The 27,925-nt window shown below is 41.2% G+C and overlaps 1 protein-coding gene across 2 annotated transcripts in view; it reads left to right on the top strand.

Annotated features, from left to right (window-relative positions):
* Window positions 1-27,925, top strand: part of NEK6 (NIMA related kinase 6) — a 63,731-nt gene that overhangs the window by 12,794 nt on the left and 23,012 nt on the right. The window contains exons 1-5 of one of the 2 annotated variants that reach the window (XM_054220233.1): window positions 6,753-6,775; window positions 10,205-10,326; window positions 19,248-19,388; window positions 20,639-20,701; window positions 25,152-25,262. In XM_054220233.1, coding sequence (XP_054076208.1) covers window positions 10,234-10,326; window positions 19,248-19,388; window positions 20,639-20,701; window positions 25,152-25,262 — 408 coding nt within the window. In that variant the 5' untranslated portion in view covers window positions 6,753-6,775; window positions 10,205-10,233. Of the gene's footprint in view, window positions 1-6,752; window positions 6,776-10,204; window positions 10,327-19,247; window positions 19,389-20,638; window positions 20,702-25,151; window positions 25,263-27,925 lie in introns of those variants that run through there. The other variant, XM_054220232.1, reaches the window with a different exon arrangement.

The following is a 27,925-nucleotide window of genomic DNA, read 5'->3' on the forward strand; positions in this document are numbered from 1 at the left end:
TTTTGCATAGGGGTTTCTGAGCTGGCTTTGAAGTTGCCTTTGGATTTGAGTCATATGAATCTGTAGATTGGCTGGGCTGCGTAATTCTCGCCATCATTTCCTCTTTCTTCTGATTATGAGAAATGTAAATACTTCAAGCTGCTGTTCTGATTTTTGAAGTTGGGTGAATGTATATATCTTCCTCTATTCCTTTTCCCTGTATTGGAGACAGATCTGTTGGCTGTTGAAGACTCAAATTCATGTCTCTAGAGAGAAACTGCATGAAACAGCAGGCCTCAGGGATTTTGAGCCTGTCTGACATGGGCTTGCTCTTTTACTTTGGTCTGGCTAAGCTTTCCTTAAACGTTTGGGAAATTGCAGCGGTATTTCAGAAGCGTCTTTGTGAGGTTTGCTTAATATTTGTCACGTGCTTGGAAATGTGCTAATTAAAAGTGTTTATCAGTGCTAAGTGGTGGTGTTTCTAATCACATATGTATATATGTATTTATAGAAAACTTTGTTAGGATTAAGGTCATATGTTTGTTAAGCTTTCTGAGAACAGACCAGGCTGAACAGTTCCCGCTTTGGGGGTTTGGGCCTGCAGCAGCAGAGCTTAATTAAATTTTTTTTTTTTGTACTTTGGATGTTACTTCTGGTTTTGTCTTACTGGCTTCCAATGATCTGTTTGCTTGTGCTCTCGTTTGAGATGGCTGGTTGCTAAAGATATCTTGATAGGAACAAACTGTGGAAGTAGTTTGGATTCGTAGTTGTATGTGGTAGAAACTTGTTTTAGCAATTGGCTTAAACTGGATGTTTTCGCCATAGGTTGGGAACAATCAGACTTCTCTAATACTTGATTTTTGGCTCTTCTTTTTTACAAGGGCTCTTCAGATGTTGATTGAGAGTGGAAACTGTTTGTATTTCACATGTATTGTCAATGTCAATGAGCCAGTAGTACAGTAAGTTTGCTTACTTATGTGCAAATAGCTGATTGCTGCCTTGATGCGGAAGGGAGAGCGTACAGCCAGCGCGATAATGAAGCTGACATTGCTGGTACAGACAGTGCGCCTTTCATAGCTGTATGTGATGTTACTTATTTCAGTTATGATTTAATGATGTGAAAATGTCTGGCAGTTTCTGTGAACATATACGTTATGAATACATTTCCAACCTATACTTAATCTTTCCTTCATCAGAAATGAATGAATTCTGAGAAGGATAACACAAATGTTCTTAAATAATTTGGCTTCAGGCTTGAAAGCTTTATTGCATTATAAATTAAAAGGTGAGCATGTTGTTGCATGCTTAGTAAGCAATACAGTAAAATTCCAGGTAGATTTAGTATGTGTTTATTCTTAACATGTGTTTCGTTAGCACCAGTAGTGGCCTGAGAGGTCTCTCTCTAATGTTTCAAAGGTTGTAAAAATGAGTATAGTGAATACTTTTGGAAGGCACAAAATTGCAACTAGAAGAATATAAATTAAGGTATGTTGGCTTCTTTCTTTATTTGAAACATACATAAGTGAAAACTTGTTGGGGAAAAATGCAACCTGCTGTTGCTCTACTGTGTTTACAGTGTTATCTCTCTTCAAAGGAACTATTGTTACTTTAAATGCCACTGACTGCTATCCATGCTCAATTTTGTATGTGAATGTATATTTTGTATTTAGGTATGTCTTATAAACGTTGTACATAAATATTTACATGTGATGTTGCATCTAGGAAATTCTGTGTGGTGAAATGAGAGAGGAATAGTCCAGTTAGGCTGGTGAAAAGGAACATTAGCCTTATCACATTGATTACTTAGTCATAACTATAAATCACCAAGTACTCTTGGCACTGATCCTAGGCCTGGTTAATAGGAGCCCTGTTCAGCCATCCCTTGTAATGGATGGATTGAGCTACATAGCATCTAAAGTGTATTCGGAAGACTTTAAAAATAATTACGTCCTTTGATTTGGGACCAAGTTCTAGGGAGCTGATACTACAACATGGGGAGCAGGGGGGAAAGCCCAACCTTTAACTCAAGTTAAACCTTTTGAAACCAAAATCAGAAGTAAGCTACCTACCTTCCTGGTTGGTGGTGAGAACTGATGCAAGCAATGGGCATAAGAAATGGCCTGTCAAAAGTATTGTATAAACTCAAGTAGCATCTTCAGACATAGTAATACAGTCGGGGAGGGAAGAATACTGTGTCAGACCTTGCCATTTTCAAGTCATTTTACTAGATTTGTCCCCAAACTAGAATACAGAGTGTTTGAGCTTACTTAAAATGGGAATATGGACCTGAGCTGGATGTAGAGAGTGATGTGATTTGAAAGAGACGGGGACGTTTGACACAGATACTTAATTATTGGTAGGAAGCATTTGTTTTATTGACATCTACAGTGAGATGGCTCCTAATAGCTTTAAATAGTTGACTTAATGTCATTTTGCTTCTAGGTAAGGAAGAGTGAATTACAGTTTCTGTCACAGCATTTACTTAATGAATATCAGTTGTTGACATAGTATGAAAAAGCTCTAGGGCTTTTCAGCCATTTTTCTGAAAGATTCTCAGTGGATTTGGGGTCTCCGAGAAGCCAGCACTCTGGCACTGGCTGTTGAAAATCTAGTTTGCACAAAGTCTTAACAAAAGATCTGCTCAAACTCTTAACACAAACGCATCTGAACCTGCTTTCAGGGTAATTCCAACGCTTGTAAAATGGAAGTTAAGATTAAAACAACATTTTTATGCTCAGCGGTCAATTTGTTACAAACATCCTCATCCTTGTTAGGGGTTTTTAAATTGCAGGTACAATTTTCGCTGAGGGCCATGACTTGTTTTCTGCATTTTGATTGGGCAGCAGCTACTTGTAAAATTTTGAAGGTATAAGTACACTTTTTTATTTTCTTATCGTGAGGTCAATTCCGTATTTTCAATATTTGTAACTTACATTAATATATGAGTTATATAAGGAGGGATGAGGATATGCTTCTGAAAGTTTTAAAAAAATATCCATCTGTTAAATGAAATTCAAATAAAGGTTGATTTTAAAAAAACACAGGTAGGGTCCTTAGTACTTACAAACACTGATAAAGAAAAGTTTACTTTGAAACACAGCTATTGTCTTTAACTGCATTTGGTGACTGATGCTTTTATTACTTGCCATACTAGATCCAGGGCCTGCCCTTCAAAGCTTTCCTGATTAAAGGCTGGGAAAGTTGATTTCTGCTGGTTTTCATTTGTCCTTTAGATTTTATGTCAGTGAGGATGAGAAAAAGTTATATTAGGTAATATATTAGCACTTTGGTCATGGATGGCGTTACTAAATCTAACACAGTTGGGTAACCGAGCGATCTTAATATATTGTTTTTAAGAGTCTGTTCACGCTTCCATATATTTAGTGCTTTCTCAGGCTTTGCAGGTGTCCGTAACTCATTCTGTGTTAGTTTGTGTGTGTATATCTGTAGGTACAGTTTCATCTTAATGCTAAGCCTCATATTCTAAAACGTTTTACTGGTGATATATCCGCATGCTGTTTATCAGTTCTGGCGTGAGTTCCCTGGTTGGGGCCTGGAGCTGCTGGTGGGACAGAGGGGGCCGGGTTCAGCCCGGTGCCCAGTGCTCCCCCACCTCTGCCTTCCCAGCCAGCTCTTGTATTGTAGTATTTAACTCTGCTCTTCTCTCCCGGCTCATGCGTTTCAGTGGCATTCCTCATGTTGTTTCCTTTAACATTCGTATTCATTTATATTTTTTTTTTTCAGTGTTGGCAGGTGTGTATTTCACATTAACATGAGGGGTTTTTTGGATGTTAGACTGCTATTTGCTTATGGTAATTTCCAGTCATCATAAGGTGACTGTTGAGAGGGATGAGCAGAGAGGAAAAAATTGTCAAGCATTTACAGTAAATACTCTCTGCTTTTGGAAACGCTGTCAGAAGTTTAATTGTTAGGTTCAAGTAAGTTTGTCATGTGCCAGACAGAATCAGTCTGCTGTAATGAACGGGTTACGCACTTCACCAGCAAAAAGGGAGAGTGAGAAACCAAGGGATGCTCAGGATTTCCTGTCACCTTGCACTGCAGAAGGAATGGGGTAGGCTTTTTAACCTAGCCTGTAATTAGGTTTTGCATGGAAGCATATATTACTGTGCTTGCTTTGCCAAAGCTCTTCAGTATGATGGATGAGATTTAAAGGTTGATCTGACTAAATTGCAATGAGAATACTAACGACAAAGATATTTCTGTTGTGAACTATTCCTACCAGACATCATAGCTGTGACAGAAATGGTGTAAGATAATGGACAATAAAAGTCACTCGAAAATAATACTCTCCTAGGATTCGACTGCCTTCCCCACAGCCTGTACCCTGAACCACGGCTATAATGTAATCATAAGCCAAGATCATCATTTAAATATATAGGTAATCTCGTATAGTATCCTGACAGATTTATTTTATGAGCAAGCAAGAGGAAGAATATTATTGGGCAGCAGAGAGGAAGAAGGTGTTACTGATGTGGTTGTGTTTATTTCGTAAAATAGTTTGCCTTGCTGCCATGGATGGGGAGCCTGCAGTGGGGGTGTGCGGGAGGCGTGGGGGCAGCAGAGCCTGCACTCTGTGCACTGGGGGTCTCGTTCACCCTTAATCTCCATTCTTTGTGTATGTTAAAAGATGGACATTTGTGCAGTAGTTTAAGTAACGTACTTGTCTGTGTTTAAGCAGCTCGTGGGTTTCTGGAACTGTGTAAGACTTGCCTTTTTGTTTTGTTTTACACGAGGTACTCAAACAGAGCCTCCCCCAAAGTCCCCGTGTAGCGAGAGGATGTGAGAGGGATACAGTAACGGAGTGGAAAAGCGTGTATATTTATCGCATGATATTTGAGGGCATTGGAGCAGGTCAGAGGTACAAAAAGCACCGTAACATTTCCAGGAAGGGCACAGCTGCCCCCACTTCACAGCCAGGAAGGCTGAGATTCCTCGGGATGGAGTCATGTGGCTTTTACAGTAGGAAGTAGTGCAAGAGTGGAAAACCTCCTGGTTTATTCTGCAGAATACTGTTGCTGGCAGTACTAGGGAAAGCTGGAATTGCCATGGCTCGTTCTGTGTTAACAAAGCTGTTTGCTGTGAGGTCTCCAGTATGTGTCACAGGAAGAGCTGCTGTGGCAGTGCCACCCCATGCCGTGTCCCTGGTGTTGAGGAGGGCTTTGGCAGTGCCGGGAGCACTGGCAGCACCGGGCGCAGGGAGCAGTGGGGTGTCTGCAGGAACGCGAAGAGTGTTGGTACAGAAAATGGTTCTAACACTGAGCACTTGGACTGACGCTTTGCTGTCTGCTTCAGAGGTGGACGGTCCTATCACGTTGATTATACATCTGGGAGCAAATAATTTGGCCTGTAGTTGAGTTTGAGGCACCTGGAGACACATGGTGAGACCCGATTAGGCTGGTCACAGCTGTTTCACCGAGCCGCTGTAGAGAGGAGCTGCACCCGGGGCAGCAGGCTGTGTGAGACTGAGCGCCAAGATGCTGATCAGGTTCTGCTCCTTAATGAGTGTCTCGTAACTAATGATCTTGGCCTTTGCTACCAGGTACCCTGGGCTGTTCTGCCCTGAGAATCCCACCTGTCAGGTACTGGCGAGGTACCACGGGGTTCAATGGGGGTTTGGGTTTTGTTTTGCTTTCTGCTGATTCAGGCCTCAGAGGGATGGGATGGGGCATGAAGACGGTTAGGTACCCAAAGACGAGCTGCAGCCTGGGACGTGGTAGGGGAGCCAGCTGCATGAGAGGGTTTTTATTTTCTCTTGCTTTGTAAAAACTCCAGGTTACCTGTGAATCCTGCCAGTGTATGCGTTAATAGCTGTACTGCAGGAGGGTGACAGTAAGTGGCAGGATACCTGATGACTATGATGCCAGTCACTTATGGTACTGTGTGGATGGGGCCTTTTTTTTTTTTAGGTGTTTTAGCATAGTTGGACATGAGTTTTGTGTTTCTCCTTTTTGCATTATTCCCCTATGGAGTTGAGAGCACATGGCGACAGACAAACCTTCATCAAGTTGTAGTTTGAGAGAACAAGCTGCTTATCCCACATGGGCTGCGGTCATATTCCCCACTATGTTGTTAAACTTATTCTGAATTCTTGGAGAGTAACTGAATTGCCTGCAAAACTATTGAGATACGAACCTGAAGAAAATGAGGTTCCTATTGAACATACTGCAGCTAATATCCAGACTAACTTCAGGATTAGTAAAATGTAGCTCAGAACATGATCATTTCCTCAGGAGAGTGCATGTATCTGGAATGGGGGTGAAAGTCACTGGTTTTAAGCAGTTGTATCAGACACTTGTTGTATTCTTTGCTCAACGTTTTCATGTTTGAAAAATTAATTGCAATATTGATTCTGTAGTTAGACTTTTTAAAAGAGAGAATCTCAAAAAGCCCGTAAAATTTCTGACATAATAAAGTGCCTTTGTGGTGTTAGCTGCTATTTGAAGGCCCTCCGTGAAGCCCCTTCCCGGGGATCCCCCTTCCAGGCTACCTCTAAGGAGCGCTTGCCAGGAGCCCAGAATAGCCGAGCTGAGGGCCCAGAGCAGGACACGCTGTCCCATAGGTGTCAGCAGCCTCGGAGCTGGTGTCATGTGAGTCGGGCCGTATCTCTTTTCAAAGCAGATATTTTGTTCTTACTTCTTCCTTTGCTTCCAGCTGTAGTGCTTTAAACAAACAGGGACCAAACCCAAATTCTCCACCTAATACATTCTCGTCCCTGCTTGTGGCAGCTGGGCTGTTCTGAGCTGTTCATTGCTTTCCTGTTGTCTAACCCCTCGCGGTAAGTAATTGTACCTTGAGTTTCCTTATGGCAGATGGAAAATACGGTTCTCTTAGGATTGTCCCAGATTTGTGTATGATCAGGTGACTCAAGTTCTTGTATTCAGAAATGCCTCCCTCTTCTCTTTTTGAGCTTTAGTCCTTTCCAAAGACAGGACGTGGTAGATACGATGTTGGATCCGTGTTAGACTACAGATGTTTCACGTGATACCGCCTGGACGTGCCTTTTATCTTGAGGCTGTAAATGTGAAATTTCTGAATGCCTCTGGAGGGAAATGGTGAGAAGTGAGGCTGTCAGTGGCCTGCAGTCCCCAGCGGCGTTTTCTCTGTGCTTCTGGGCTCAGAAGAGAATGTCTGTTACGTTCTCCCTCCCAGTAAACAGCCTTTCTTCACGTCATGAATAATAAAATAATTAAGATAATTTTGGCAGTGTAATGTAGAAATTTCATATGACATTTTAATGTTGATATCAAGAGCCATATTGTTATTTTTTAAGTATTCACCTGGTTACTAGTAAACTTACAGATGCCTGGTGCTGAAGGAATCTTAAACTTCACGCTAATAGTGATGATCCTTCTCCCACTGGAGTTTCATAGTACCCACTTCGAAAACCTTTTTATTGAGAGCAACCCATGTGTTAGCCTGTTTACATGCAGCCAGTACTCCAGCTCTCACAACTCTTTTCTAGCGAGTGTTTGTTAGAGTGAACATTCATTTGCTTAAGCACCAAGAAGAGCCTTTTCTCTGCTTTCTCCCCAATGCTGTGTGTGCATGTGTTACCATGGCTGGTGTTGGGAAAGATCTGCCACAGCTAAAGGTTTATTTCACTGACAACTGTTAAAAGAACCAAGCACAACTTGCTACAGAAATCCTCCTGCATCATATTTTCTTCTCCACTCCCCCAAATATTTAAAATACTTTTGTATTTTAAATTAAGAGTTACTCATTGCCCAAGTGCCAGGCGTGCTCTATTAATACACTAATGAGGTCAGGTTGTGCTCTTTCACTGAGTGAATACTTGCCAAAACTCTTGAAACAAGTTTCTGGAAATGCTTGTGTTGGCCACTAAATCTTTACTTGTCACCGGTACACTTCTAGTCATGGCTAAGGACAGCAAAAATGTGACTCTAAATGACATATTACCTAGAGATGTGTGGATACTGAATAACTAACTGTGGGTAACATCATTAAATAAGCCCCAAAAACCTGCACACTTTGTGGGGAAAGGGCGTTAGTGTGTTTATTGTGCCTGTTCTGTATATACTGTGAATGAATTCTGAGGACTGGCTTTACTGGAGGCCAGAGCCTGGCCCCAGAACTGGCATGGAACAAGGAGCACTGGGATCCACTCTGAAAGTGTCCCCTGAAGAGCTGATAAGTTACCAGGATTTATCCCCGAGTCAGGCTCAGACATGGTGACACTGATAGGTTTTTGTTTCCTAGAAGGGCTAGAAAACATGTATATGCCTGGTCTCTTGTGCTTGTGTAAACGGAAGATGTATCTGGAGGGCTTTCAGCCAAAAGCCCGTGACTGCCCTGTTACTGTTTACTACAGCGTTCCCGAGCCCCGTGCAGACCTCTGTCGGAGGGAGGATTAGTTAATCTGGGATCACAGTGTTGTTCCGGCATTGGGAATGTCTCGGCTGCCTGATGGGCAGCTCTTTACAGCTTCACGGGACAGTGTTTGAAGGCGAGCAGACTGACATTTCAGATGACCGCGTGGTGCTGGGCGAGCAGGGAGGGAGCTGGGACGAGGGAGAGCCTGGAGCCGTGAGCGTGGGCTGGCGTCACCGCGGGCTCCTGGGCATGGTGGCTCGTCCTGGTGCCGAGGCACGGCGGTTGCGCACACACACTCGGAGGAACGTGGTATTTCTGCATGGTGGCGATGAGCAGTCGAGAGCAGTTGTACCCATACTGCTGCCTGTTGGACTTGGATGGCATTTTCTTATGTCCAGCAACTTATTTAAATAACGACAAACCTGTACATCCACTTAGGAAAAGAAGTTCCTTTTCCTCACTCAACCATTGTGCGAATTTCACTTTTTAATTTTCTCTCTCTTTTTTTTTTTTTTTTTTTTTTTAAAATTTAGTTCTAAAAAATGGAAACTGACTACCACATTTCCGATTCCTTCTAATTGGTTTGGGTTCTGGTTGATTATAACCTCTCTCTGGAGCCCTATCACCCAAGTACTCATGTCTCCTCTTCCTTCCTGTTACCCGCAAGCTTTTGCTTGGTTTTCTAATGCTGCTCAAAACAAAACTAAACTCGTCATACTGTGAAATAATTTGGTTCAAGGTAGACTCAAGATGTGATGTGTAGAAGTTTTATGTGACAGGTGCTGGATTTCACAGCTCTTCACCAGCTGTGTTACCAGCACAAATGAAGATTAAATTTTGTTTTCTGTTGTGACTCAGAACTTCACAAATTAAATCTGCACTTAAAGGGAGGGGAGACTGAATTGGCCTCAATAGTGTGAAGGGTAATTTTGGAATGAAAATGAAGGATCATTGCGTGAACTTATTTTTGCATCTTTACAGTAAGCTCTGTGTCAGATAACTTTTGCTAGATTCTCTTCTCCAGTGCTGCATCCTTTTAATTTCTGTAACTTTTGTAGGAAATTCTGCTGGACAACTGTGCTTAGTAATTGCTGCAGGTAAAACTGGAACAAATTCATTCATGGAATTGTCCCTTGTTTGTTTGTTCCTAGAATAATATTTTGATCTCCTGGAATCTAATATGGTTTCTAGCTACTGCTTCCTGTGGCTTACCAACCTGCACAAGAACTCTTAATTTGGGGGTGAGGAAGAAAGAGTGTGGGTAAAGCTGCACTTCTAGGTTCTCTCTGGCCAAAGAAAGCTACAGCTGTCTGGTGGGACTTTTTGTCATTTTGGTTTTACAACTGGAAAGGTGCTTTCTTGGAAACTTTTCCTGGATTGTCCAATAAGACACCGGAGGGCATCATCTGGGATCCGTAGTTCTAGGGGAGGTCATGCTAGCTGCTGTTACAGTTGACAAAAACAGTATCTTTTGTGATTAACATACCACTGACCAAATAAACCCATTTTCTGCTATTTTGCTTATTATGACACGATACCAGTAATATTTGTGACATTGGTATTTTGGTTTTGTAATCTCGGGAGAATGAGGGTAGCTTTGACCTGTTGCTGCATCCCTTCAGCTTGCGGGTGTCAGCGGGTGCATTCTGGTCCATCGGTCACTTGCTGAGCGAGCTCCGGCAGCTGGTGGGAGAAAAGGTGTTTTTTTCCTTCTGGAATTGTATGCATGAGTCACCGAGGGGAAAAAAGGGGAGCAGTTGGTTCTTGATGTACAACCACACATAGGCACATCCCTGGAAAGAGTTTCTTGCTGTCAGTGATGGATGGACAGTGACTAGACTTCTCTCTCCCCTCTTTCTTTTAACCCCATCAGCACCGTGAGGCGGAGTGTGGTATGATACCATGGAAGGGCAGCACAACCACCCGCATCATCTAGGGGACCAGAACAACCCTCTCTGCAAGCTGCCAGGGCAGGAGTACCAGCATGATCCTCAGGTAAGTGCATGTGTCTCTTTAATTTTTCTCCTGTGTTTTCTTCCCTTCCTTTTATAAAGGTCTATAGATTTCTTAGCATTTAGGCTTATTGTGGGGTTTTTTTCCCCTCTTTTGTTTATAGTGCAGTTATAGCAGTTTTAGGGTATATCCAGTTTGGGATTCTGCCAGCTAGACAGAGTTTCCTGACTCCAGTTTTTTGACGATAAGAGAAAAAGGAAATAGTTTGAATTTTGCTTAAAGCAAGTGTTTTAAAATCAACTTATAAAAACATGTACTGTGTTGGCTTTCTCTTCTCTTTGATTCTCTGAAGAAAAGGCCAAAGAAAAGCAGTTGATTGTGTGAGTGAATAAATGCATTTTATCTCCTTTATAGTTCAGTAATAAATGCTGAAGAGGTAATTACCAAATACAAGAAAAAGTTCCTCCTACATGAAACTGCAGGCTCTCTGACTTCATTTCCTGAGAGTCTCTGGAATCTCTCCCGAAATGTATTTTGTCTGTGCTATTATCAATTTCGTTATAGTGGCTCCTGTCTCTCTCTTCCCTGCCTTTCTGCGGGAGTGGGCTAAAACTGGGGTTAGACCTGTGTTTAAAGTCATGTCGATACCTTTGCTGTAATCCTGGAACTTGTATTCAGTGAACTCTGGCTGCTTGCCTTTTTTTATACTGTTTGTCTGGTTATCAGAGCAATTAGGTTTTACTTTTTTGTGTTCTAAGGTGTAAACAAAAATTGTCATGGAAAAGCTGTCAGGAGGAGTATTGCAGCTGTGGTGTAGCGTCACCTTGGGGAGGGGCCCGTGGGTGTGATTTGTCGCTCCAGATGTGCAGTCTGGGGGTGCCCCAGCTCCTTGGAGAAGAGGAGGGCGTTGGGAAAATGGACCGAACGTAGCACAGGATTTGGGAAAGTAGGAAGTTGCCTCCACACAGGGTACAACGATGAATGTGTCTTACGCAGCACTGCTGGGAAAGGAACCTTGTATGGAGCAAAGCCCCCCTCTCCTAATGCAGCAATTTGTCATATTAAGTCATTTAATAATAATTGAATCCCCTTGATTAATCTCCTAGAATTAGCCAGTTGCATTTTGAGCAATTAGGGTTAATTACCGCCTCATTTGGCAGGATAGAGCCCCTGTAATTATTTCATGAACAAGATTAGGAAGTGTTCCTGTGCAGCAGATACATTCATGGCATCTTGGAGCACATGTTAGAATTTGTAATGACATAGTTAAGTGTAATTAGTAGCTAATAATCTGCTTTCTGCTGTTACGCTGATGCTGAGTGGGCTCATTTTGCTGTATGGTCATTGTTCAGTGAAACCTCCCCTCCACTCTGTTAATATCCAAGTTGTGTTAATGGAGGTCTCTGAGTATATTAACTGTTCTGAGAATGATCAGTAAGAAAAAAAAGACGAGTCTCCCTAGCAAACTTGATTTAGAAATTAAGAAAAATGGTACTATTTAGAGGGCAGGCTACCTTACCTTGATGGCATGATATGATTGCTTATTACATATTTCTGATTTGCCATTTTGCAGGAACATAATTATATATCAATTTTCTGCTACCTATTACCTGGAAGAACCCAAAATTACATCATTTCTTTCTTCTGAAGATAGAAGTAGTGCAGACGTGCTATACAGTAGCTTGTGGAAGAGAGAGAGGTTTGGGAAGGAAAAATTGACGAACCTTGTCTTACAAGAAATGCCATGAGTGGCAGGGATAAAAGCTTAAGCAGAAGAAAACAAAACTTGAGCTTTTAGAGTCTTGGATGAGGAGGGGTTTTGTATGGAATGGCCCTTTCTTCCGTCCAGCCCTTTCGTTCCAAACTACTGTGTCACCCCCAAAGAGACCAGCGCAACAGCGTGATCCTCTAGTAGAAACTCTTCCTGTAATTACGCTGCTTCCTAAAGCCTTTTTTGGTTTTTTGTTTCATTCTGATAGAAGTGTTATTTCTGTTTTATAATCAGTTAGTATAGAGCTATGAGTATCAGACTTTTCTTTAACTACTATAATTTAGTAATCAGATGATACTTTTGAGTAATGCTTCATATTTAGAAATTTTCTAGAGTAAGTGAATATATAAATATAAAAAAGGCCCAATAAAATCACAGATCTAGCTTCTGGCTCCCTTACCTGCCCAGCATTACCCTGATGAAGTTCGTCATCAAGAGGCAGAACTTCTGGTAATGTTCCTGAGTGAGTGTCTCAATTATTTAAGTCCCCAGATTACTTAGTGTCTATAGCAGTAAGCAATAAAAGGTATTTAGGAGTAAATCAGTGATGTACAAATATGGAGCTATAATTTTTGACTTAGTTTTCTTACTAAATAAATACAGTAACTCACTTTTAAACACCCTTTTTGTATACTCACACAGCAGCGGAGCTGTTTGTGGTAGTGTCATTTTGGTCCCCGAATTGAAGGTAGATTTGAAATGGTCATCTAGCAGTGAAGACTCTTCAATTTGTGGTTTTCTGAACCACTTAGATTATTTCTATGTTAATATTAATTTCTTTGTGAATATCACCTTGGTCTACTATTTTTCAAGCTGGTATTTCTGTCTTTCCTTGTCATAAGCTAGTACAAATATCTGCTGATAGGGATGATGTAACTTTGAAATTCAAGCCAAGTTCTTCAGCAAACTTTAAATTCTAGGGAAGAGGTGAGGTTAAGGATATTTTGTGATGGCTGTGTAGTCTAGTTTTGAAGCTGCAAATTGGAAAACCTGATGTATTCTTCAATAATTACTTGACTACCTGTTTGAAGGATAATCCATATTTTAAAAGTTTTCTCATCTGTTGTGAACTTAGAAGTTCTTTTTTTAATCAATCTGTTCTAATGTGTTCTCATAAACTCACACTGGAATTTCAGCCTCAAAGTATGCAAAATTCTTTTCAGGTAGGTATTATTGGATGGAGATGGGTGTATAATTTGGGACATCATAAAGAGGTTTGAAACACTGATGTTGATAGTAAATCATTGCTTATAATGCGTATGTGTTCAACTGGAGGGGCTGAAGCTTCCCCATCTACTGTCACAGATGTCTTTTAAAGGTGAAATTAGTTTACAGTAAATGTCATTCAGATGAAGTATGCACTTTAGAAGCAAGGAAACCATTCCTTTAAAATTAATGATGCATTGCAAATATCAGAAAAAAACCTTATATCCAGCGTAAAGATAATTAAAATTCAGGTCAGAAGTGTATGACTTAGTCGGGCTAAATTTTTTAATGAGATTTCAGAAAATTAATTGGGCGAGTATGTTTTTACTCTTCTAACGAATATTTCATTTCATGGCTCTACGGGAAAGATGCTTTTATTGGCATCTAAAATTATAGTGTCTGACATTTTAACTGTTGGTTAACCGATCTTTAACAATTTTTAGGTTGATTACAAATAATCTAAACATCTCGTCACCTTGCAGCCATTTGTGCAGACTGATGACTAGTACCGGTTTTCCATGTGCCAATCAGACAGCAGTAAAACAACTGACTTTATTATTAATTAACATTAGCACTCTGGGTTTATATATTGTGCAATTAGCAGTGAATGTTGCCTTTTTTTCAGCTCATTCAGGCTTATTTTTTTCCCTGCCTCTGGGAGAAGCAGATCTACAGGCATTGCTCTGCAGAGTGTTAGTATTTTACTGATATTTTTGTCTTCAGTCTCTCAGTACTGCCCTTGGCCTGACACATTGGGCAGCGGCTGCAGGAAAGGCTACTTGGACACTTTTCTCAGGACTGTTCAGGTTTTCCCTAGCTCTTAAATAACTACAAAGAGGTAAATTTATTGGCCAAACATTAATTGTTCTGGAGACTGAAAGTCTTTCTACAGAACAGTTTTGGGTTTTTTCTTATTCTTCCTTATCCCAAAATACAAATTCTGAGCTGGACAACTACTCATTTAAAAAAATACAAAAACCGTGTGCAGGTTATGTAGCTGTCCTACCTGCTTGTGGTTATAGCAGCGTATGAAGGATTTGGAGGAAATTATATTAAGTCTCCAGCTGTAAATTTTGGCATGTTTGTATTCTCACATACTCAGTCCCCTGCGGTCAGGCGCCCCTGGTAATTCTGTAACCAACATCCCCAAAATGTGGACGCGTAAGTAGAAACTACATCCTATCACCAAGTGTATAGCAAGGAACTTTACTAATACTGGCATCCTCCATATTTGCCTGAGTTGCTGTATAATCTGGTATAAAGAGACTCCTGTTAATCTAGAATTAAGTTTCTTATCCTTGCAGCATATCTGTTCAGATGTGTGCAAGATAATATAACTGAAGTTTTTATTTAATTGGATTTTTTTGCAGAAAATCTCATAATGCTTCAAAATTTGAGGCTGAAAGTCCTGGCAAACTTCTCCCTTAAGTATTGTGACAAGGGCTGTCATTGCATACTCTTGCCAGCTTTGAAACTTTTGCTCTCGCATCAGTGATTACATCTCAAAAGCGTGCCAGAGATGTTGTCCAGAAGAGCTTATTCTTGGAATAATCTCTGCATTTCTTCTTAAAAATGAATGGCCTCTTTATTTGAATGAGGAATTAATTGACTTTAATCTTTGGGGTTTTTTTTATTAACGGAGTAGTAGAAGAACGAGACTTCATTGTGTGGATGACGAGAACAGCCTTTGTCTCAAAACTAGTTCTTCCCAGACTGTCCCCTTCCTACAGCTGCCCTGGGAACAGCAATGTGCAAATGGCCCAATTTGCAGTGTGTCTTTGGAGGTCCAGTGGTTGGAGGCGTTTTTGGTTTGTTGGTTGCATTTTTCTCCCCCTTTTTTATTTTATTTATTTATTTATTTATTTTAAATTCAAGCTCTGTCATTGACCTTGAAACCTGTTCTGCAGAGACAGTGGCTTGGTTTTACTGTATTCGTGCAGACCTGAACCCTGCACTGAGCCTGAATCTGTCCTGAAAATGAGAACATCTATTTTTGATGAACGGATTTGAAGATGAGGGTGGTATCTCATTTTACGCATAATCTATATCTGTATATGAAAAGTCTGAGATTTGCAGAAATAATGATCATGGTTTATTTGAATGAGTAGGTGTTGGTTCTGTGACAGCTTTATGAAAGACTGTAGTGGTTAAATGTGGAAGGACTTGGAAAAAACAAGAGTTCCCCCCCATCAAAAGTCATGACAGAAGTGAAATGTATGCAAAGGATGGTATTCTGAGGAGGTAGATATTTCTTAGCTATTCTAAATGTTTCTTGTAACGGTATTTAGGAGAGTTACCAGCTTAACTTTATGTACAGTAAAGCATGAGAGGGTTATTTTTGAATGGACACAGGGGGCAATGGGCTGCTGTAGTCAATAGGGAGCTCCCTGGTACGGGCTGGTCGCACCCGAGTGTGCTCTCTGCTTTATACCCGAACCAAACATCTCCGAGCCTGGATGAAAGGTCCATTACTTTAATTAGGTCTGATAGGTTGTGATAGCAAATGCAAATCTAGGTCATTGCATATGTAAATGTGCAGCTGTAGTCCTGGAGAATGCCAGAACATATCAGCTGAGGTGTCCAGTCATTGCCCAGCATTAACTCCAGCGCGGCAAGCAGACTTTATGTGCTACCATGGGAAAGTGGTTGGGACGCACATATACGCCGTGTCACTTGCCTAACATTTATTTATATTTTCAAGTTAAGAAGTTGCTAGATATCTCTTGACACATGCTTAAAATATTAATTTACACTTAAACACTCTTGGTTTAAACACACAATTTAATAATTTATGAAGGGCAAATGGATACCATCCTTGATTGCAGCATGGATTTCTTCCTTAAAAAGAAAGTTTTGTGGTAGTTGCATCATAAAGTCTCGCTAAAACTGCTACCTCTATTGGGAATGTTAACTCCAAGCTAGAAAAGCTTTTGCTCACACTTTCTTATTACTCAAGAAGAGCGTGGCTCAGGAGGCACACCTTCACAGTTAAGGGAATGCTTTGATTCCATTCTATTTTTTAATTAGGAAAAAGTGTTCTCTACTTTTATATACTGACACCTTTGTTTTGGCTGGGTAAAGCGATTTGACTGGACAGCACAATTGATTTGCTTAGTGGCTCATATTTTAAAAAGTCAGGAAGTGGAGATGTTCCTGGTTAGTTACCCGTCGAGTTGAACGAATACTTGTGTTCAGACATTCTTCTGCTGATTTCATCACACAAAAAATGCACATAAACTAATGTTTAGCACTCCCTGGCATGAGTATTCCTGTATTACTGTAACGTATATTGATGAGTATTGCTGTTTATCAAGTCCCTGCAAAGAGAGATTGCAACCAATTTAAACTGAGAAAGCTGCAGGGGCCGGTTACTTTGAATATTTGTTTGTCTGCTTTCATCCCATGTTGTCTTACTTTGTTGATAATTTAGTAACTTAGAGGGGAATGTATGTAAACAATAAAGCAGTGTTATCTTAACATTCTGCTATTGTCTGATGACCCATAGGCTACCTTTTTCCTCATTGGTGAAAGGATACTCCTGTTTTATTGTCTAGTATGCACTGCAAAACTTAGAGAAACAAATCCTGAATCTTCATTTTAATTTTTATTTTGCTGTGTTACCACTTGCAAATGCAGTATAACTTTAGGCACAGCACAAGTCCCGAGCCTTGGTTGTGGGCGATGGAGGCTGTGCCAGCAGGTGGGTGACGAGGCTTCTTCAGAGTGTGGGGGAGACCAGAGGGATCCGAAAAGGGAAACGCTCCCTGGACTGTTTAGAGGAAATACTTGATGAAATCAGCTTCCTCTTTCTGTGTGACTCGCCTTCATGAGTAGCTGATAATTCTAATGCAGCCTTCTTATTTGTGTAGGTCATGAATTAAAATTTTTATTGTGTCATCTTTAGCCCAGAGAAATGAAAACCAGTTCTCATGGTGTGAGAATATTTAAATGCTTGTGGTGATAGATGAAAAAACTTACCTGTGGCCTTGGCATTTCAGAAATAATTATTCAAAGTGTTGTTTCATCTGGAAAGGAGTGGGTTTGCTCTTTTAGGGAACTCAAACTGAGAAGGCTGATGATCGTGATGGCCTGGAGTTAAATTTCTGGTTATGTGCCTACTTGAATTAGTGGGCATTGGCTGGGCATTATGGTATTGCATTTTTGTCTTCTCTGGAGTTCATAACCATCTAAGCATTTCAGTTTATCAACAGTCCTCCCTTTTCATAGCCGCAGAGCATTACCCCCAGGACGTTCTCCGGGGCTGGCCCAGGGCGGTGGTGTGGAAGCACGGGACGAGCTCCAGCAACACGCGGCCTCTCGCTGACAGAGAGACGAGGGGGAGGGTGACAGCAAAAAGACCTGATAGTGTCTTCACTGTCTGGTTTGCCGTTTATGTCTGCATCTCTGTATCATCAGCATTTATTAAACATTATCATTTTTCTTGAGTATGCCTGCGGTAGAGTAGCTTTCTGTGTAGGGATTTCTTCTGCATTTGTTGTGATACAGACGCTATAAAGGTGACAGTTTTCAAAATAGCTTGTCTTGGTTGATTGATGCAGTTTGTGGGTCAGAAATTACTATTTAGGCACTTTATTGGTGAGTTTTCTTAAAAACATTGACTTTTACAACTTTGTTTACAAAACCTCTGTCAAATAACTGTGATTGTAGTTCAGAGTTGCACGGAAATCTGGAAGCTTTTTCCAATGTCTCATTGATACTTTTTATTGTCTGTTGAATAGTAGTCGTTTTTATTTCTGTTGCAAAGAAAAGGAGTCCAAATTTATTTACTCATCAAAATAAATATACACTGCAAGAGATCCTTGCGCACTCTTGCCAGTAGTGCTGGCAAAAGATGCTGGGCTGGAAGCTTTACCTGCACTTTAAATTGTACTTCCAGCCCCAGCCCTCTGTTCGGAAAGGGCAGAGGTAGCAATAGTCGGGGTAAAACACCCAGCCCTCCTGGCCTGCACCCCTTGGGACCTTCTGCTGGGATCGTCCGCTAAAGATGGGGCTGTGGGCGATGGCTGCGTCCCTGGGAAGCCTTTCCCTCCCAAGGACGGTTGTATACTAATCGAATTGCTGTTTGGTGGGTTTTGATGGGAACTCCTGGGTATGCTGAAGCTTAAAAACATCCTACTTGTCTGTGCATGGCAACTTTAAGTAATTAATTTTCATAATTCCTTTTTCAAACATTGGTTAGTGGTCATGTTAATTGCAGAAGAGACCAGAATGGCTCTAGGGAGCAGTTCCTGGTCCGTGGAGTCCATAATCCTCGTTACGCCGTGTCGACCTGCCAGGCTGGGTATTTACCTGGGACTGCTGGGAAGCAGCACCAGCATCTCCCAAGTGACAGGAGCAGGCGGTGTTGATGAGAGGGTGTGTAACTAGGGAGACAGGAACTTGGGACTAATTAGTTACTTACATGGAAGGCAAGACATTATTTCCTTTTTTAAAAAGTCATTTAACTTAATTCAGCCTATGTTACTAATACATGTACTAGGAATTAATGCATTTATGGCCAGAATTATCAATAGACTGATCAACCTAGATTAAATTCTTGACCATCAGAAACGAGAGCAAGAGGATGTGCAAATTTGGCAACCTTAACTCTGTTTGGTATGTTTTTGGTAGCTATTACTAGTTACATGCTTTGGTTTTGGTTAGTATTTTTACAGAAGTTGTTAGGGGGGTGTGTGCTTGCGGCCGTGCACTGTGCATCTGTATTGTGGCTGCTCTGGTACGGTACTGTCTGGGCGCACAAAGAAAAGCCAGACTACGCCGTTGCCCATTGTACGCCAAACCAGGACCAAATTTATTTGTCTGTCTTGCTGGGCAATCCTTACTGTGAGGAATTTATCCTCCTGAATATGATTAGTCATAGAAACCGCTTGTTGGCAGTCATAAAGAAGACGGATTGGGAATGCAAGTTCGTGTTTTTGCATCATTTTTTCTAGTTCGTTGATTTAATTTCTTTTTACTTGAACAGAGGCATTTAACATCGTACCCATATCGCTGCACGCTGGCAGATTTTCAAATAGAGAAAAAGATTGGACGAGGACAATTCAGCGAAGTTTACAAAGCAACTTGTCTTCTGGACAGAAAACCTGTGGCATTAAAGAAAGTTCAGGTGAGCATTTAAGTTCAAAGTCTTACTATTTAGCAAGTAAAATGGGAATGTTTTAAGTGTCTACACAGATTATTTTACTCGGATACCTCCTCCAGTGTTCATCAGCAGTAATAATGCAATAAAATAGTTTATAAATTGAGAGTTTAAGGTTTAGAGCGCTGGATGATCTGGTTTGATATTTTTACATTAAAAAAACCCCAATACTCTGCTTTTGTATTTTATTCAATCGGGATTTAGAGGTGGGTTTTTTTACTGTGTTATTTCAAGATAAGGAATAAAGTGTAATGCTTCTGAACGTCTCAGAGCCGTTTTACAAATGCTGATGAGGCCAGTGGGCCCTGCTGCGCTCCTGCCTGCCCTGGCCGGGGTCCTCAGGGCGTCCCTTCCCCGTGGATCCCACACGTCCTGCACGGGACACTCTTTCTGTTTTGGGCTGCACTGTGTGGTCCTCATCCCCCGTCATATTGGAGTGGGTTTATGTTTCTAAATCAGTTTATTTTTAATTTCACTTTTTCCTTTCTAGAAAGGGTTCACTAAATTATTATTAAACGTGTGTGAAAGAACAAGGCCCTTGTGGCTGTGGTCACACAGCTCGGGGGCTGCCAGCTCGACATGGTGAATCGGGAGGACACAGGAGCATGAATGAAAGGGGAGATGCCTGCTCTTGCTGAGGGAGTTTTAGAAGAATTTCTGAAAAACTTTCATGCAAGCAGTATAGATCTGTAACTGGGCTTGAAGTATTCTGCGGTGTTCAGAACAGCATTTTGTTTGAAGAACTTTGCCTTTAATCCTTCAACAGATCTTTTAAACTCTTGTTTTTAGCGACTTGCTCTGATTATTACAGGATGAATATTAATGCTCAATATTATTGTTAATCATTACAGAGAAATCAGTGGAAGCTATATTTCTGGTTAAAAAAAAAGTAAACATTTTATCTTTTATTTACCATGTGAAATAAATAGTTAACTATGTTTTGAAAATCAAGACAGCAAATTCATAAACTAGTATCTTTATTTTTCATACTGCTTAGAATATTGCCTACAGGTTCTAAAATTAAATTTTACCCTATCGCTAGCCCTTTAGTGGTTTCAAAATAAAACATTGATCTTTCTTTGATCTGGGGATTGTATGTATACTCATTACGGTAGAGGAGATACAGATTGGGGGAAGAAAGACCAATTTCTTGTTAAAATATAAAGTGATTTTTTGTTGTTGTTTCATTTTCATCTTCTATGTTTTTGTCTTTGAAGATTTTTGAAATGATGGATGCCAAGGCTAGGCAAGATTGCATTAAAGAAATTGACCTCTTGAAGGTAAGGAGTTTTGCAATTACTTTTTCTGTTTTTTGTTTTGAGAAAATAAAATTGTTTTCAGGCTGGCAACAGTTATTTGCCTTTTATGGCAACTAGAGCATCTGTAGCACCCAGTGATCTTAGTAGACTGTGCTTTCTTTTGCAAGATAGAATGCCTACGTTGTGCAAGAGTTTTGTCTTAAATCTTAATTTTATTGAGTTTTCTGCCTATGGTCTCAGTAATTTCTTTCAAAATGTTGGTAGAAAATATATATGCATTGCACTTCAAATATCTATTTTGAGTAAATGCAAGAGATTGTAGAAGGCTAAAACTTTGTTTAGCTAGTCAAATTTAATTTTTAAAGTATTAAATAATTCATTTTGTAAGTATAATTTTAGGTATTTCTATATAAATTGCCTATTTATATTCATGCAGTTGTAGACAAAGCTTGATTCTGGTAGACTGTAGTGAAGGCAGTACAGGACCAACATGAAGATAGCAGTTTGTGTGAACGTGATCCAGTTGCTTCACAGTTACGGTGAAAAATAACGCCAACATCAACATTCAGAAAGAGAATTTGTGATATTTTTGGGTTCTAGGTAATTTGAGCAGTTTTGTCTTCAACTCTAGTTATGGAAGGATTTATTCAAAGCAGAATGTGCAAATTTATTAGAGTACAATGGCAATAATCCCATCCATCTGCGGGGGGGTGACCACAGGCAACTGGTCGTCTTGCGTGAAGCTCACCAGATACCAAACTGGGGTTACTGGGGTGGCCAAGTTGTGAAAGCAAATATGATACATTCAGCTAAATAGGATTGATAAAATTGGATTGTTTTGCACAATATTTTATAGAAGACTAGGAAGCAGACTAGTAAATTCATTTCGTTGTGGTGAAGGGAGGAGCAGGAAGAGTTGTTGAATGTTTGTACAGAAACATACTAATATGCTGTTTATTGTGCAAAACACTGCTGTGCTGGTAGTTTAATCATTACTTATTGTTGGATGTCAACAAATCTTCCTGCTTGGACAGTTGTGTAGCACCATCCAAGGAATCTGAAGTCTGAATACGTTAAAAAGTCAGTTTGATGAATCCCATTGTAGCCTGGCTGCAAAGGGGATGATTTCTCAATATTGCCTATAGTTCACTTCCTTCAAATGGCTACAAGTTTTCAAGTCAGAGCCAACAAAGTCCGTTGAATTTTACCCAAGATGCGTGTAGCTCAGCTTCTGAGAAGATCAGCAGATAATAAGTAAAAAATAATGACAGTTGAAATTGCCAGCTTTGGTGCTGGCTGTGCCCCGTAGGCAGCTGCTGGGGTTGGCCTGGGGGCCGGGGAGGTTGGTGTGTCCACCTCCGCAGCTGGGGGGCACATCGCTCCCTGCCCCAAGACAAATAACTGGTCAAATCGATAAATCTGCAACTCATCTTTTGCTAATTTATGGCTCCCGTGCTGCCTGTTCTCACAGCTTCATAGAAACAACGAAGGTCAGTGTGTGGATGTGCTGGGACACTCCTGAAGTCGTATCTCAGAACTTCGGAGCTGCAGCCTCAGAGTGGGACTCGGATCCCTCCTTAGGGCCAGGGGGGAGAGGTGCCCGCAGGCAGCACACTCCGTGCTTGAAGTAGGAAGAAGTTTTAAAAGTGAGACTTTGGTTCTCGCAGCAGAGTGCGTGTCATCTCTGGCCTGGCTTCTTACAAAATTTCACGAGGTTTCTCCTTCTTTTGTGAGCTTTTCACATTTTGGTTTCCTTTAGAATAGTCTGTGCGCAGCATCAGGAAAGTAGGAGAAGTGTATTTTTGTCAAATGACTTATTCTCAATAATTTTCAGCATTTTTAGTGTGGTCGTATTAAAAGATAAAATACCTTTCACTTCCTAAACTTATCAATTAAGATAATTGTTCTTCTGTCTAGAAAGCGTGAAATGTGTAAGGACCCAGTTCAGCACAGTATTTCAGAGTCTGTTTAAATCTTGCTCAATTTAACTTTTTTCATCACTGGTGATGTGAAGTAAATGTCTGCCGTGCAGTTGAGTCTAGTGCCTGGCCACGTAATATGGGATATTTGTATTTTTAAAACTTTCTTGCTACTTTTAAACTGGTGTCTAGTATGAAGTATTTATCGACTATTACTAAAACAACTTGCTGGAGGAGCTTTTCTTTCTCTGTTTTTATTTTAATGTAGACCATTGAGGAATTTGTGAAGGAATTACACAGATTTGCTGTAGTCCATCCCTCTCAAAATAATACTTTGTCTTTTTTGATCAGATCAGACTTCTGTGTGACCATGGAAACAAAGGGGTTTTTTTGTGAGTTCTAAATGAATTATAATTATTCAAAATCTGACAGAAGCCAGACAAAATTGTATATTACTTTCAGTGTAATTCTGGCTAAAAGGTTTAGGCAAAGCAGCTCAATAATGTGGCTGTAATCAGCATTTGGGCTGCCAGCGCCCACACTCGCTCATTTAGAGGTGACTTACCCTCCCGCGTGCCTCTCGCCGACGGTGCGGCTGTGCATACACATCAGGCATTAACCGCCAGGAAACTTTTAGGATGCATTAAAGAAATAGGAGATGTCATTAAGCCAGGATAAAGTGTTTGTAATCTTTTGTGCATTTAAGGATTTGTGTGAATGAATATACTTTCCTCTGACAAAAGAAATTTCAGATGGTCTTTTCCATGCTACATTCAAAAATAACTCCAGAGTCAATATATTTATTTAAAATAAGATTGACAAAAGGGAGAGCGGAGAATAGAAGTTTGGCTTATCCAGAGTGGTCTACCTGGCTGTGCCGGGAAAACCGAGTTCAAAGGTCAGTGACTTAGATTGGAGGAAAAACATACACATCTGCATTCACACTGCAGCAAGGTCACGGGCACCTGTGGTGCTTTCCAGCAGAGAAGAGCCTACAGGGCTCCTTCTGGAGTGCTCACCCTGTGCTCAGCTCTGCGGCTGCATGGGAGGCCCCCGAGATCTGCTCCTCAAAAGAGCTCCTGCAGAAGTTCGCATGGTGGCACGGACATTTTGCTTGTTTGCTTTTAATTTTATACAACTTCATTGTAATAGAAGAAACATCCTTCTTTAGATCTAATTGAGTTTCTTGAAATCAACACAAACCATCAGTAAAACGCACGTACACGCTGTCTCACAAAAATGCATTTCAGATCTTTATATCGGTTAAGCAGTGGTTGGCTCAGAGTAACTTGGGTTTTGTTACACCTTGTCAGAGGTGTGCAGGAACCTTGTTCCAGTTGTCATAGTTCAACGTTGTGTTTCATCGGCACGTGGTGCCAAGGCTTAGGGAAAGGCTTGTTTGGCTGCTTGAACTTCCTGATGCTTCGGGAACAGCGTGCGGTACCTGGGCATTGGCTGGGCCGTGGCCGGGAGGATGCTCCCAAGTGCATCAGCTGCAGGGACTCTTCTGCTTCTCATTTTGGTGCATTTTTTAGCTGGAAGTTGGTCTTTGACTGATGTACCTGAGAGCAGACATTTAAAAGAAATTTCAACAGAAATGGTGGGCTGTGATATTTATTTATTTACTTACTTCAGGCTTGGTCTGGCAGGAATGTTCTTCTCCCGATGCCTACACATGGATCCCATTAACGCTAATGCGCGCTAGTGCCAGGCGTTGCAAGGGAGAATCTGTCCCCTAATGCACGTGCCGAGAGGAGTGATTAGCGTGATGGATCATAACAGTGTTTCCTTTGGCTTTGTAACCCCTGGAATAGGCAGGTTGAGTCACAGCTGTTTAGTAGATGAAATGCTCACTTTAGTAGTTTCTAAATTTACTGTGTTTCTAAGAGCACAAGACAAAGATAATGCAATGCAAAAGGAGCAAGAGTGAGTGAACAGAGAGATCTAGATACTACATTATCTTCTAAGCAATTACAGCTTTCCACTTTAAGAATTCAGACATAAAATATTAAAATACCAGTTGTGAATATAAAAAAAGGTATATTGGAATAAAAAAAAATTATTAGGGAAGATTCAAGCATAAAAAATTAGAAAAATAGACTGGCATATGCAATTTGTGCATCCTTTTCCTCCATCAGGGTTTTAATTTAATTCTGTTCTTATTCTAAGGGGCAAAGAGATCTCAAGGAGTACTGTAATCAATAGTTGGGGGGTTTTTGTTTAACAGAGGGGGGAGAAATGTCAGTTTACTGCTTAGCAAAGTTTCTTTCAAGACAGCCTTTTCTGTTGTAAACTCAGAAGATGTTTAGAAGCAGTTTCACCCTATTTTGGGCTGTATTGCTCTTTACTCAAGACAATTTTATTATGCTGTGCTTGTGATAAATGATGTTTTTTACAGGACTTCTGTCTGTAATAACCCAGAGCACAGTTTGTAGTTGCACCTATTATGAACTGTTCTGCATAATGGTTACAGAACCGGTACGGGTAATGTGTTTGGAGTTGTCATTACTACAGCATTACAGATTTTCCTCTTGCATTCCCTCTCTCTGCAGCAACTGAACCACCCCAATATAATTAAGTATTTGGATTCTTTTATTGAAGACAATGAACTTAACATTGTCCTGGAACTGGCCGATGCTGGTGATCTCTCTCAGATGATTAAGGTAAGGACATGTCAGTTCTAGAGGTGCCGCAAACGCTCGGGGTTAAGCAGAGACGCCGGCGGTGGGGTAAGCCGGGCCGTGGTAAAGCACGTCTGCTCTCCCCTTGCGGTTTGGCACACCCACAGGTGCTTCCAGAGCCTGAACCGAAGTGTCTGGTGGCATTCTAAATATGCCAGGCTATGCCACTTGCTGCTGGTTGCTGCTTCAGCAGGGAGTGAGCCTCTGCGTGATTTGGTGGGACACGTGTGTTATTTGCAAGGTTGATTTATCCAGTCTGTGATTGATGGGGACATTTAATTGTTGTTAGACTGGCTATTCGCGTCGCCTGTCTGCCACTCTGAAGACATTCAAGAAAGTGTATTGACTTTCTTTGCAGTGGGGATTTAGGTTTGAGAAAATGTTTCAAGTACTTGTTCTTCTCTTATGTTGCTCTTAGGAATACTTGTATTGCTGCAAACCAGCTTTAGTTAAGCTGTTACCACCTGCTTTTATATTTTCTTTGACATGTTAATCTTTAGACATACATCCCTTGTGAGAACAGATGTGTTATATCATGTTTGTTAGCACTCTCAACCTTCTCTCCATGTTTTACCTGTTTTTTTGCCATCATTATTCTGTAATTATCATAAATGAATGTTTGGAAAGTTCTCCTCCTCCTTGTTGTCACAGTTAAAATATCTTATTAACAGATTTGTTTTCTTTGCCAGCAGAGCTATGAGGCACTAGGCCAAAGGCTGTCAAACAAGTTCTCCGTTTAGTCCATAGTCAGCGGCTAAATTTACAGTATCTGTGAAAATCTGCTCCATCTCACAGGAGAGTCCCCCCGGGTGAGCACGCTGGGAACAGGCAGTTGGCAAAGCCATTCCTGGGGAGACCCCCAAAATTCCAGACACGGGCTTGCTCAGCAGCCGCTCAGTCGCAGGAGCGATGGCCGGGTCTGCCCTGAGCCCTGGGGACGAGCCAGCGGTGACTGAAGCCCCATGTGCTGGTGCCACCACTGCGAGCACATGGGGACTCCCCCCAAACCAGCCGCGTCCCGCAGCTGCCGCCGGTGGGTCTGGGCTCTGGAGACAGAGCTCGTCCTTCTGCGGGGGGAGGGCCGCTGTATTTTTATCTCTTATTGTTTTCTTGTGGCTTCTTGTGTGTTTTGCCCTTTTCCCAACAGATCCTGGGAAACTCGCATTTTCTCTCAGGCTTTTTGCAGTTGTGGTTAAAGATGGAGGGGGAGGGGGGAAAAAGCGAGGCCTGTGAGAGCAGGAGTTAGAGCTGTGATCATCCTGGGCTGTGCTAGTGTTTGGCTTGATTTTGAATTAGTTTACAAGAAGTTTTACCTACGTAATTGTGAGACATCATCGTATAAAATATTTGCATTTTTTTGTTGTTCACGATTTTCAGTTTAAAGCATTCCCTATTGATAAAAATGTTTATCTATCAGAGTTTTTTTATTTAATTTTTTAAAATTACTTTTTATGTCATTATAAATAGGAGTTACATTTTCCAACACATAATCTGCAGATTCTTAGGTTGATAACTCGAACAGTGCTGTAACTTGCATTCTTTCTGCCAGTTCCCCACTCTGGTCTGTTTCCCCGCGTATTTATCGCAGGCATGAAGAAGATGCAGTAGGTTTTTTTCAAGGTCACAGAAATGATGGTTTTCCATTGGTGCAAATCTTGGAATTCCTTTTTTTTTTTTTTAATAGAGGAAAAAAAACCCACAAACTAAACCCAAGAGGGAGCAAAGGTCTCCTAAATGTAGCTTTAACTGCAGAAGTGGAGCTTGCCTGCCTGCCCCTCTGCCACCCCCAGGCCTTACCCCTCCCTTGGGAATTTGAGCTTATGTGAGGATTTTCGGTTTCGGCGAGGCGGTAGGAACAGCAGTAACAACACTCTGAAGGTGCGAGAGTGATAAAAACAGGGTCTGTCTTTGTCACGCCCCCGGTGCCTGCATTATTTATGAGGAATTGTAAAGCTCTGTGAGGGAGTGCTGCAGGATAACCCACTGGAGAGCTGGGACTCTCTTGTAAATGTCAGGCGAACCTTATTGGACATGACATTTAGAAAATTATCACTTGTGGTTTTGCATATCTACTCTTAAACACTTTAATGAGAATTAAATAATTTTATCGTGTATGTAACACTTTATCCCTCACCCTCTGTAATTCCTCTGTGCTTTCTATCAAGTTTTGGTTTGGAACTGTTGCAATCTGTCAGATTTGCTGCCTGGGGAATTGCACGGTCGTGCCCCTTCACAGCTGATCTGCAAAGGAAAATTTGCCATTACTTGAGTCAAACACGAACCGGTAACAGCATTTCACATAAAATACAAAACGTGACAACGGACATCAGATGTCTCTACTGAGAGGAAAACGCACAAGATGCAGAAAGGGGCAACAAGCAATTCCCCTCCTTTATTCTCGCTCTCGCGTGCTGCTGATGGAAATTCTCGAGGGTACGATGGAAGCGAAACGCAGTTGTAGCGTGCTGGAAGAGTGTGCAGCGTTCCAGAGGTAGTCATTACCCAGTGACCCAGGATGAGGATAAATCTTAAAACCTCTGGAAGCGTATTGCAAGTTTATTTTGTTAATGCTCCGGATGAAGAACTGGCTCGGTATCTAGCGCGGGAAGCAGCAATGAGAAGTCAGGGACCAATAATCAGAAGCA

The sequence above is a fragment of the Rissa tridactyla genome, chromosome 14, assembly GCF_028500815.1.
Source record: "Rissa tridactyla isolate bRisTri1 chromosome 14, bRisTri1.patW.cur.20221130, whole genome shotgun sequence".
NCBI lineage: Eukaryota > Metazoa > Chordata > Aves > Charadriiformes > Laridae > Rissa > Rissa tridactyla.